The sequence below is a fragment of the Saccopteryx bilineata genome, chromosome 6, assembly GCF_036850765.1.
Source record: "Saccopteryx bilineata isolate mSacBil1 chromosome 6, mSacBil1_pri_phased_curated, whole genome shotgun sequence".
Classification (NCBI taxonomy): Eukaryota; Metazoa; Chordata; class Mammalia; order Chiroptera; family Emballonuridae; genus Saccopteryx; species Saccopteryx bilineata.
The window spans coordinates 53,781,658-53,793,744 of NC_089495.1; the positions used below are offsets into that span (position 1 = coordinate 53,781,658).

A 12,087-nucleotide genomic window follows, 5' to 3' on the forward strand; every position below is an offset into this window, starting at 1 on the left:
TTGGGCATGTGTTAGTTAACATAGTGCTGGAATTCCCTAGGTTTTCGTTTTAGAGAAAATGTTCAAGTGTATTAACCTGACTGAACTTAAAATATCTACTAATTATTTTTTCTTCTTTTCCAAGTGAGAGGATGGCAGATAGAGAGAGACAGATTCCCGCATGTGCCCCAACCGGGATCCACCTGGTAACCCCCGTCTGGGGTCAATGCTCTGCTCATCTGGGACCTTGCCCACAACCAATCTATTTTTAGCACCTGAGGCAGAGGTTCCATGGAGGCATCTTCAGTGCCCAGGCCAATGTGCTTGAGCCATGGCTGAGGAGAGGGAGAGAGAAAGAAAAGGGGGAGGGGGAGATGTGGAGAAGCAGATGGTCCCTTCACCTGTGTGCCCTGACTGGGAACTGAACCCGGGACATCCACATGCCGGGAAGACGTTCCACCACTGAGCCAACTGGCCAGGACCAAGTACCTACTAATTTGACATTTGATTATTTTCCCTCTTTGACAGAATTCAATTTTATTGTAAACATTTCTTCCACTAGCATTTTTCAGTACATAGTGAGTATAGTATTCAAAACATAATTGTTGAGCCAAGCTGTCATATTTGATTTATTAAGTTTTGAAATTTAGACAATGAAATCCATCATGTGTGATATATAGAAACATTCAAGTGTGTAGATGGACATCATAGACAATTCAGTCCTAATGACTTCAACAATACACCTCAAATTTTAGTATTTGAAAATACTTGTAGATATTGAAAAGTTGTTGGACAGTGTAGAATTTCTTTTATTACGGTATATAAACAACTTAAAGTCTAGAAAATGCTTTATACATTAATTATTACAGGTATCACAGAGTTATGAAAGATTTGACTTGTGATAATCTTGGTATACAACAGAAAAGATACTCAGTACTTAGGCTTTCCTGGTGATTAGGCAGTATCAAATTTAGAGAGTGACTTTTGTATAATTTTAATTTACACTAAGTTAAAACTGGACAATTTTGAAAATCTTAGTGTTATAGAAGTTGACTATAGAAATATGTATACACAATTGATATTACATTTATTTCAAAATGTATTCTTTTATGTTGTATGTCTTTCTGTGAACTGTTTATAGATATTTACATGGTTTTTTACTTTTAGGCATGAAGGGACTGACCCTCAGTCAGACTTCGGAGATGTTGTTGTCTTAAACAGCTTCAAAAGCAAAATACTGGAAATACAAGTAAGTGGGCAGAAGCTATTTATAAGCTTTGCTCTTAATATTAAAATTTATCTCTTGATTTTAATTAATTTTTATTTTACAACTAATTTTACTAACTAAAATGTCATACTGGAATTCGGAACATGAAAGGAAGAAAAGGGTTAAGTTCATGAAGAGAAAGCAGAGAGCTTGAAGATAAAAGAAAAGGAATGATTTTTCTTTAAAGTTATGATGTGTCTGCTCTATTGTATCTGTAGCCACATAATGTTACAAGTTAGGCTCTAGAGATGAGATCAGGAACACAGGTTGAAAAACTAGCCCTGAAAAAAAGAGGTGTTTTTTTCAAAAGAAAGAGTTTTTAATGATGGCGGGTTTGGTTCTTACTTAAAACAAGTAAAAATGTTGGATAAAATATTTTTTTAAGTCTAAAAAGCAATGAGGAGCTAACAACAAGGAAAATAAGGATATAAAAACCAAAACCGAAAGAAACAGTAAGAGCCTTAGGTGAAGTGAGCAAGCACAGAAGCTTCTCTTGTCCCAAGAAAGCTGCTATAAGCCTGAGAACATTGTCCATCCTGCTACACCCAAACTATCATTTTGGTTTAATTTGCAGGGTGATGGGGACAGAAATTAAAACTATGGAGCCACATAAAAGGGGTAATCTAGTAGAAGATAATCTCTACAGTAAACTGGCTATAGTTTTAGGGTAAGAATGAACCAAAGTAAATTATCCCTCGCAGTCTTTTAGCCAAAATTCTTATCATCTAAGTAGTCCAGGGAACCTGAGTCTTGAATTTGCATTAAAATAGGTGTACAGGTGTCTGGCAGAAACAGCCATATATCTCTGGAATAAGGTTGCTATATCCAAATAGAAAAAGAAAACCAGCAGAAACAACAGTAGAAAACAGATACAAAAACACTCACTATATTAGAATTATTGACACAGACTCTGAAACAACTATGCTTATAATGTTTAAAGAAGTAAAAGACAAACTTGGAAACAATTGCATGGAACAGGAAACTATAAAACATCCATATCTGAATTTTTAAAGTAGAACTTCTAAAACTGAACAATGTAATAACCAAAATTAAGAATTCAGTGGATGATTTTAACAAGCATGAAGAGAGCAGTAAGTATCCCAGATGCAACAGGGACATTAAGAAAGAAGAGAATACAGACCAGAGCATAAAAGGCAAAGAATAGAGCAATCTGAAGTACGAGTATTGCATTTACACTGGGCTATTACTCACTAGGTACTCACTGAGCTATTACTCACCTTGGACATACTGCTTAACCTTTTTCTGTCTCATTTTTGTCATTTATAACATGGGGTTAATAAAAGAACTTACCTTTATTGTCTATAACAAGGATAAGATACTTAGCTTTGTAAAGTGCTTTATGAATGTTGAATAAATAAAATCAACTTAAATGGAGTTCTAGAAGATGAAAAAGAAAGAATGAGGTACAGGTAATATTTGAAGCATGAATTTTTATGAATTGAATTAAAAAAACCAATTTACATTTTCAAGAAGTCTAGTGATTCCTAAGGAAAATATTTAAAAGATATCTAAACTCTTGATGAAACTACAAAAAACCAAAGACAGAAAAATCTTGAGAGTAACCAGAAGGATAAAAAATAATAATAATAACTTTAAAGAGCTATAGTCTTGACAGTTGATTTCTCAGCAGTAACAATGAAAGCCAGAAGATACTGGAATGATATTTTAAAAGCACTGAATAGAAAAAGAAATGTCAACCTAAAATAATTTACCCTGAAAATATATCTTTCAAGAGGAACCATAAAACAGGGTATTTTCAGAAAAATTAAAAACTGAATTTACTATCAGCACACTCATACTAAAGGAAATTCTAAAAGATGTGCCTCAGACAGGAAAAGTATTTATCTCAGATGGAAGATAAAAAAGAATGGAGGATAGATCCCTGAAGATGGCAGTGGAGTAGGCAGACGCACAGACTCCCAGCTCACACCACCAAACTGGATTATAAACTAATTTATGAACAATCAGCATGAAAAACCAAATTTGGACTACAAGAACAGCTTTCAAAAACCAAGGAGCAAAGAAGAAGCCAAACAAACCTGGTAAGGAGAGCCTAACACTCCCCTGCTTACAGGAACGGGGGTGGGGGGCTGTGAGGCTGGGCTCTCAATTCCAAGGATAAAGAGCAGTAAATATTGTTCACAGCCACTTACCTGGTGACCAGGGAACAAGGAGTGTTGAAATGGGCCTGCTTGTCTTCCAAAAAGAAAGGAGAAGAGAGAGACGGATGGTGAGGGGGAGAGGAATATAGGTGATGACATAAAAAGCTGACTCATTCAGTGCTGGAGGCGGCCATAACTGGGGGAGGGGCTGATCCTTCCACAAAGCAAAATACAAAAGTACTTCCAGGTCACAGAGATACAGACATCTCTCCAGCTCCAATCCAACAAGACACAGCTGAAAACAAAAAGTGGGGAGGAGGGGCAGTAACTCAGGTCTCCTTGGAGATCTGAGATACACCTCCACCTACTGAAGCTGAGAAAGCAACCAGCGCCCAGAGAGATTAACTGGCAGAAGAGGATTTCAAAGCCTCAGGTCACACCCACCGCATTCCTGGATACAGTTTCAAATAAGCCCCCTGCTGAGATCAGCAAAAAAGACAATCACCTGTTAAGAAAACAAACAAATCAAGACTTCAAAGCAGCCCAAATCCTAAAGTGGATTACAAATAATAGCTGAAGCCAACCCAAGAAGACTTAGAAACAACACAAGTAAAAACTAGAGACAGACAACACCAAGCCTACACTCAACCAGCTCTACAAAGAAAACACCCAGATACCCAGGCACAATGAGAAGACAAAGAAGTGCAATCCAAATGAAACCACAAGAGAGACCTTCAGGAGATGAACTGAGTGATATGGAAATAATCAAACTTCCAGATGCAGAGTTTAAAATAATGATTGTAAGGATGCTTAGGGATCTTAGAACAACAATGGATGGTCATCACAAACACCTAAATAAAGAAATAGCAAGTATAAAAAAGGATATTGAAATATTAAAAAAGAATCAGTCGGAGATGACAAATACAATATCAGAAATGAAGACCACAATGGAAGGAATTAAAAACAGGATGGATACAGCTGAGGATCAAATCAGCGAGTTGGAGGACAACTGGAATGAAGGCATGAAATCAGAGAAGAAAAGAGAAAAGAGACTCAAAAAGTCAGAGGAAACTCTTAGAGAGCTGTGTGACAACATGAAGAGAAATAACATCCGCATCATAGGGGTTCCTGAAGAAGAAGAAAAAGAACAAGGGATAGACACTTTATTCAATCATATCATAGCTGAAAACTTCCCTAAATTAATGCAAGAGAAACTCTCACAAGTCCAAGAAGCACAGAGGACTCCATTAAAGAGAAACCCAAAGAAACCTACACCAAGACACATCATAATTAAAATACCAAAGCTAAGCGATAAAGAGAAAATATTAAAAGCTGCAAGAGAAAAAAAAGTTATCACCTACAAAGGAGCCCCCATAAGGATGACATCTGACTTCTCAACAGAAACACTTGAGGCCAGAAGGGAATGGCAAGAAATATTCAAAGTAATGCAAATCAAGAACCTACAACCAAGACTACTTTATCCAGCAAGGCTATCATTTAAAATTGAAGGAGAAATAAAAAGTTTCCCAGACAAAAAAACTCAAGGAATTAATTACAATCAAACCAATGCTGCAGGAAACGTTAAGGGGCATGGTGTAAACAGACCAAAGTGGGAAAAGAATATAGCAAAAGAGAAATACAGCTTTAAAGAATAAAATGGCGAGATGACGTCAGAGTAATGGCGGGGTAGGAAGCGATACCGATAAATCTCCCCCAAAACTCAACAAGATCTTCAACCAGAAACAGAAAAACCTATACTTGGAGCTTCCAGATGCTTCGCAATACACCCAAAGGTATGATTGAGTGAAAAATTGGCTAAATATATAACCAAACCCCGAAGGAAAAAGGGAGTAAGAAATGCTCCGCCTTCCTCACTAACCTAAACAGGGCGGCTTTCTCTGGTTACTGTGAATATAGAAACTGAGGCGGGCAAAGGGGGTGAATACATCCAGGCCGCCGCGGCACAAACGGCCGAACCAGGCTGTGGCACACAGATCCAAGCCGAGGAAAATCTGATCCTGTGGCAACCCGGGCAATACAAGCTAACACTCGCGCCAAACCCAAACAAAGAAAGACAAGCGGAGCGTCCATTTTACCGGGTCTCCTGGTCGGTGCGCAGTTAGTGAGCGAGAATTTCTTCCTAGGCCCCGAGAGTGGGTGCCCGTGTTGCCCCACGGAGAGGCAGGGTCAGAGGCCTTTCTGTGGGCCGAGGACAGAGTCTCTGGGCAGCCCCAGCGCCCTGGGAAAGCCACACACAGGAGGGAGTGAGAACTACTTCCAACGGTGGAGATTTTCCGTGCTGGTGAGGGTTTCACTCAGAGGGAACCGCGGCCGGCCTCATATCCTGGGGTGCGCGCGCAGATAAGGAGTGAGCGATTCCTCCGAGTGCCTCGGCAGTGCGCGCCCGTGTTATCGCAGAGAGGGGCAGAGTCAGGGGCCTTTGTGTGGGCCAAAGCGGAATCTCGAGCTGCCCCAGCGCCTTGCAAAAGCCGCGCACGGGGACAGAGCGAGACTCAATTCCAACGCTGCAACTTTTCCCTGCGGTTGGGGGTTTCACTCAGAGCGTGAGACTGCTGGCTGGATATCCTGGTCGCAGACAGTGAGTGAGAGTTTCCTCCAAGCGCCCCCCAGAAGTGGGCGCCCGCTTGTGTTACCGGACAGAGTGGCAGAGCCAGTGGTCTTTGAGTGGGTGGAAAGCCCGCCTGATTATGCTAGCAGCTCTGACTGACTGAGCCTTACCCAGAGCCCTGTGCTGAGTGGAAATAGAGTGGGGAGTGGCCAGCTCTTTGAGCCTCTTACTATCCAGGCAGAGGCAGCAGCAACCCCATAGCTGGATTATCAGGCTACTAATTGAGGAAGGAAAGACTAGGAGAAAGGCTCCAGGAACACGGACTCTCTCACTGTTGGAGCCTATAAATGCTAATGAGCCTCGACTCCCACGAGACTAAAGCACAATACATGACATTGCCATAGAGACTTATCAACTGCAAGCCTCTACCTGAGCGTGCCAAAGGGGCAGAACCCGGGGTACAGAGTCACCGACCAGGAAGAGGGAGAGAAAAGAAAAAGCAAGAAGATAACCTCTCAAAATCAAGAATAATCTGCAGACTTTATATCCTATCACATTTTATTATATTTGTTTGTTTGTTTCTCTTATCTTCATTCTTGATACTTTTTTTTTCTTCCTCCAATTTGGCCGATTAACTCTCTACTGGTCTTACTCTCTCCTCTCCTTGAACTACACTACCCATAAGTGTTATAAGTGTTACATCTCCCATTATCTTTTTTCTTCTCTTCCTTTCTCTCTATGAGGGTTGCACTCCAAAACCCTTAACTCTCTCTCTCTCTCTCCTTTCTTTTTTCTTCTTTTAGTGGTTCCCTCTTTTTTTTCTCTCTCTCTCTTTCTTTTCTCCCTCTATATTAGTTTCTTCCTTTCTCCTTTACATCTCCTCTCATTCAAACCTCAATAACAAACAAATTATCTTATCTGGGACTCAAACCTATGTTTGTGGCATTTTGGGGGGTTTTTACTTCACCTTTTTGACTCACTAGCAGTGCTCCCATCCCTGGCTCTCCATATTATTTAGTTCTTGTTCCACTAAATACAATAGTAAGTTTTTAATTTGTCCCCCAATTTTTCCGTTTTCCTCTTATTCCTCTCATCATAACTCTTAGACAACCAACACCTAAAAGCAAATCATTTTATTCTTGACCCAAATTTTTTCCTTATTTGCTTTTTGTGGGTCCATACGCTCTTTTTTTTTTCTTTTTTTTTCCTTTTTTTTTTTTTCCTTTTTCCTTTTTTTTTTTTTTTCTTTTTTTCTTTTTTGCCCCTTTATTACTTTTCCCCAATTCAGGCCCTCCATCACAGGCATTTTTTGTTATAACTCACAGTCCACCACAAGATTTTCTCAAGAAAGAGGGGAGAGGAGAGGAGAGGAAAAAAGGAGGGGGGGAATAATTTCCTTTTTTTAAAAATTTTTATTTTATTTTATTTTTCTTTATTTCATTATTAATTTTTTTAAAAAAAAACAACTCTTTTCGATTTTTTATTTATTTTTTATTTTTTTATTTTTTTAACTTTTTATTCTTTATTAAATCTCATTAATACTATCAACAAAACCACCCTCAGATGCCATTAAGGAAGAGAAAATCGAATATCATGGATACAAAAGAAAGAGAGGTAACACAGCTAGATGAGGAAAAATCTATGGAGAAAAAATTTAATATATTGGAAACCTTGGAGCTAAATGACAGAGAATTCAAGATAGAAATCCTAAAAATCCTCTGAGATATACAAGAAAACACAGAAAGGCAATTTAGGGAGCTCAGAAAACAACTCAATGAACACAAAGAATATATGTCCAAGGAAATTGAAACTATAAAAACAAATCAAACAGAGATGAAAAACTCAATTCACGAGCTGAAAAACGAAGTAACAAGCTTAGCTAATAGAACAGGTCAGATAGAAGAGAGGATTAGTGAAATAGAAGACAAGCAACTTGAGGCACAACAGAGAGAAGAAGAAAGAGACTCAAAAATTAAAAAAAATGAGATAGCCCTACAAGAATTATCTGACTCCATCAAAAAGAATAACATAAGAATAATAGGTATATCAGAGGGAGAAGAGAGAGAAAATGGAATGGAGAACATACTCAAACAAATAATAGATGAGAACTTCCCAAGCCTGTGGAAAGAACTAAAGCCTCAAGTTCAAGAAGCAAACTGTTGGAGTAGGTTTCTTAACCCCAACAAACCTACTCCAAGGCATATCATAATGAAATTGACACAAACCAACAGCAAAGAAAAAATTCTCAAGGCAGCCAGGGAAAAGAAGAATACAACATATAAAGGAAGGCCCATTAGATTATCATCAGATTTCTCAGCAGAAACTCTACAAGCTAGAAGAGAGTGGACCCCAATATTTAAAGTCCTGAAAGAGAGGAACTTTCAGCCACGAATACTATACCCATCAAAGCTATCCTTCAAATACGAAGGAGAAATAAAAACATTCACAGATACAGAAAAGATGAGGGAATTTATCATGAGAAAACCCCCACTCCAGGAAATACTAAAGGGGGTTCTCCAATCAGATACAAAGAACAAAAAAAAAACAGAGCCACAAGTAAAAGCTCCAAGAAGAACACAATAAAACCAAATTTAAACTGTGACAACAACAAAAAGAAAGAGGGGGAGAAGACGGAGATTAACAGTAGCAAAGGACGATGGAGTGCAAAAGTACTCACAAAATAGTTCGCTACAATGAACAGGGTAGGGACCCTTTTCATTACTCAAAGGTAACCACCATTGAAAAAACCACCACAGAAGCACATGAGATAAAAAAGATAGCAACAGAGGAAAGATGTATGGAATACAACCAAATAAAAACAAAAGATAGAAAAACGAAAGAGAAGGATCAAACAAGACACAAAACTAACAGAAAGCAAGATATAAAATGTCAATAGGGAACTCACAAGTATCAATAATTACACTAAATGTAAATGGATTAAACTCACCAATAAAAAGGCACAGAGTAGCAGAATGGATTAAAAAAGAAAATCCAACTGTATGCTGCCTACAGGAAACTCATCTAAGTAACAAGGATAAAAACAAATTCAAAGTGAAAGGCTGGAAAACAATACTCCAAGCAAATAACATCCAAAAAAAAGCAGGTGTAGCAATACTCATATCGGATAATGCTGACTACAAGACAGGAAAAGTACTCAGAGACAAAAATGGCCATTTCATAATGGCTAAGGGGACACTGAATCAAGAAGACATAACAATTCTTAATATATATGCACCAAACCAAGGAGCACCAAAATATATAAGACAGCTACTTATTGATCTTAAAACAAAAACTGACAAAAATACAATCACACTTGGAGACCTCAATACACCGCTGATGGCTCTAGATCGGTCATCCAAACAGAGAATCAATAAAGATATAGTGGTCTTAAACAAAACACTAGAGCACCTGGATATGATAGACATCTACAGGACATTTCATCCCAAAGTGACTGAGTATACATTTTTCTCCAGTGTACATGGATCATTCTCAAGAACTGACCATATGTTGGGCCACAAAAACAACATCAGCAAATTCAGAAAAATTGAAGTTGTACCAAGCATATTTTCTGATCATAAAGCCTTGAAACTAGAATTCAACTGCAAAAAAGAGGAAAAAAATCCCACAAAAATGTGGAAACTAAACAACATACTTTTAAAAAATGAATGGGTCAAAGAAGAAATAAGTGCAGAGATCAAAAGATATATACAGACTAATGAAAATGACAATACGACATATCAGAATCTATGGGATGCAGCAAAAGCAGTGATAAGAGGGAAGTTCATATCGCTTCAGGCATATATGAACAAACAAGAGACAGCCCAAGTGAACCACTTAACTTCCCACCTTAAGGAACTAGAAAAAGAAGAACAAAGACAACCCAAAAGCAGCCGAAGAAAGGAGATAATAAAAATCAGAGCAGAAATAAATGAATTAGAGAACAGAAAAACTATAGAAAAAATTAATAGAACAAGGAGCTGGTTCTTTGAAAAGATCAACAAAATTGACAAACCCTTGGCAAGACTTACCAAGGAAAAAAGAGAAAGAACTCATATAAACAAAATCCAAAATGAAAGAGGAGAAATCACCACGGACACTGTAGATATACAAAGAATTATTGTAGAATACTATGAAAAACTTTATGCCACTAAATTCAACAACCTAGAAGAAATGGATAAATTCCTAGAAAAATACAACCTTCCTAGACTGAGTCAAGAAGAAGCAGAAAGCCTAAACAGACCTATCAGTAGAGAAGAAATAGAAAAAACCATTAAAAACCTCCCCAAAAATAAAAGTCCAGGCCCTGACGGCTATACCAGCGAATTTTATCAAACATTCAAAGAAGACTTGGTTCCTATTCTACTCAAAGTCTTCCAAAAAATTGAAGAAGAAGCAATACTTCCAAACACATTTTATGAGGCCAACATAACCCTCATCCCAAAACCAGGCAAGGATGGCACAAAAAAAGAAAACTACAGACCAATATCTCTAATGAATACAGATGCTAAAATACTAAACAAAATACTAGCAAATCGAATACAACAACATATTAAAAAAATAATACATCATGATCAAGTGGGATTCATCCCAGAATCTCAAGGATGGTTCAACATACGTAAAACGGTTAACGTAATACACCATATCAACAAAACAAAGAACAAAAACCACATGATCTTATCAATAGATGCAGAAAAGGCTTTCGATAAAATACAACACAATTTTATGTTTAAGACTCTCAACAAAATGGGTATAGAAGGAAAATATCTCAACATGATAAAGGCCATATATGATAAACCATCAGCTAACATCATATTAAATGGCACTAAACTGAAGGCTTTCCCCCCTTAAATCAGGAACAAGACAGGGTTGTCCACTCTCTCCACTCTTATTTAATGTGGTACTAGAGGTTCTCGCCACAGCAATCAGACAAGACAAAGAAATAAAAGGCATCCATATCGGAAAAGAAGAAGTAAAGGTATCACTTTTTGCAGATGATATGATCCTATACATCGAAAACCCCAAAGAATCCACAAAAAGACTACTAGAAACAATAAGCCAATACAGTAAGGTCGCAGGATACAAAATTAACATACAGAAGTCAATAGCCTTTCTATATGCCAACAATGAAACAACTGAGAAGGAACTCAAAAGAATAATCCCCTTCACGATTGCAACAAAAAAAATAAAATACTTAGGAATAAACATAACAAAGAATGTAAAGGACTTATATAATGAAAACTATAAACCATTTTTAAGGGAAATCGAAAAAGATATAATGAGATGGAAGAATATACCTTGTTCTTGGCTAGGAAGAATAAATATAATCAAGATGGCTATATTACCCAAAGCAATATACAAATTTAATGCAATTCCCATCAAACTTCCAATGACGTTTTTTAAAGAAATAGAGCAAAAAATCATCAGATTTATATGGAACTATAAAAAACCCCGAATAGCCAAAGCAATCCTAAAGAAAAAGAATGAAGCTGGGGGCATAACAATACCTGACTTCAAACTCTATTATAGGGCCACGACAATCAAAACAGCATGGTATTGGCAGAAAAATAGACACTCAGACCAATGGAACAGAATAGAAAGTCCAGAAATAAAACCACATATATATAGTCAAATAATTTTTGATAAAGGGGCCAACAACACACAATGGAGAAAAGAAAGCCTCTTCAATAAATGGTGCTGGGAAAACTGGAAAGCCACATGCAAAAGAATGAAACTGGACTACAGTCTCTCTCCCTGTACAAAAATTAACTCAAAATGGATCAAAGATCTAAACATAAGACCTGAAACAATTAAGTACATAGAAGAAGACATAGGTACTCAACTCATGGACCTGGGTTTTAAAGAGCATTTTATGAATTTGACTCCAATGGCAAGAGAAGTGAAGGCAAAAATTAATAAATGGGACTACATCAGACTAAGAAGTTTTTGCTCATCAAGAAAAACTGATAACAAAATAAACAGAAAGTCTACTAAATGGGAAATGATATTTTCAAACAACAGCTCAGATAAGGGCCTAATATCCAAAATTTACAAAGAACTCATAAAACTCAACAACAAACAAACAAACAATCCAATAAAAAAATGGGAAGAGGATATGAATAGACACTTCTCCCAGGAAGAAATACAAATGG

At 37.4% G+C, this 12,087-nt stretch overlaps 1 protein-coding gene across 3 annotated transcripts in view; it reads left to right on the forward strand.

Annotated features, from left to right (window-relative positions):
* The window catches only part of UGGT2 (UDP-glucose glycoprotein glucosyltransferase 2), a 282,351-nt gene that overhangs the window by 221,322 nt on the left and 48,942 nt on the right, over positions 1-12,087 (forward strand). For all 3 annotated transcript variants that reach the window (XM_066236801.1, XM_066236802.1, XM_066236804.1), the window contains one exon: positions 1,147-1,228. In XM_066236801.1, the coding sequence (XP_066092898.1) occupies positions 1,147-1,228 (82 nt within the window). The remainder of the gene's footprint in view (positions 1-1,146; positions 1,229-12,087) is intronic.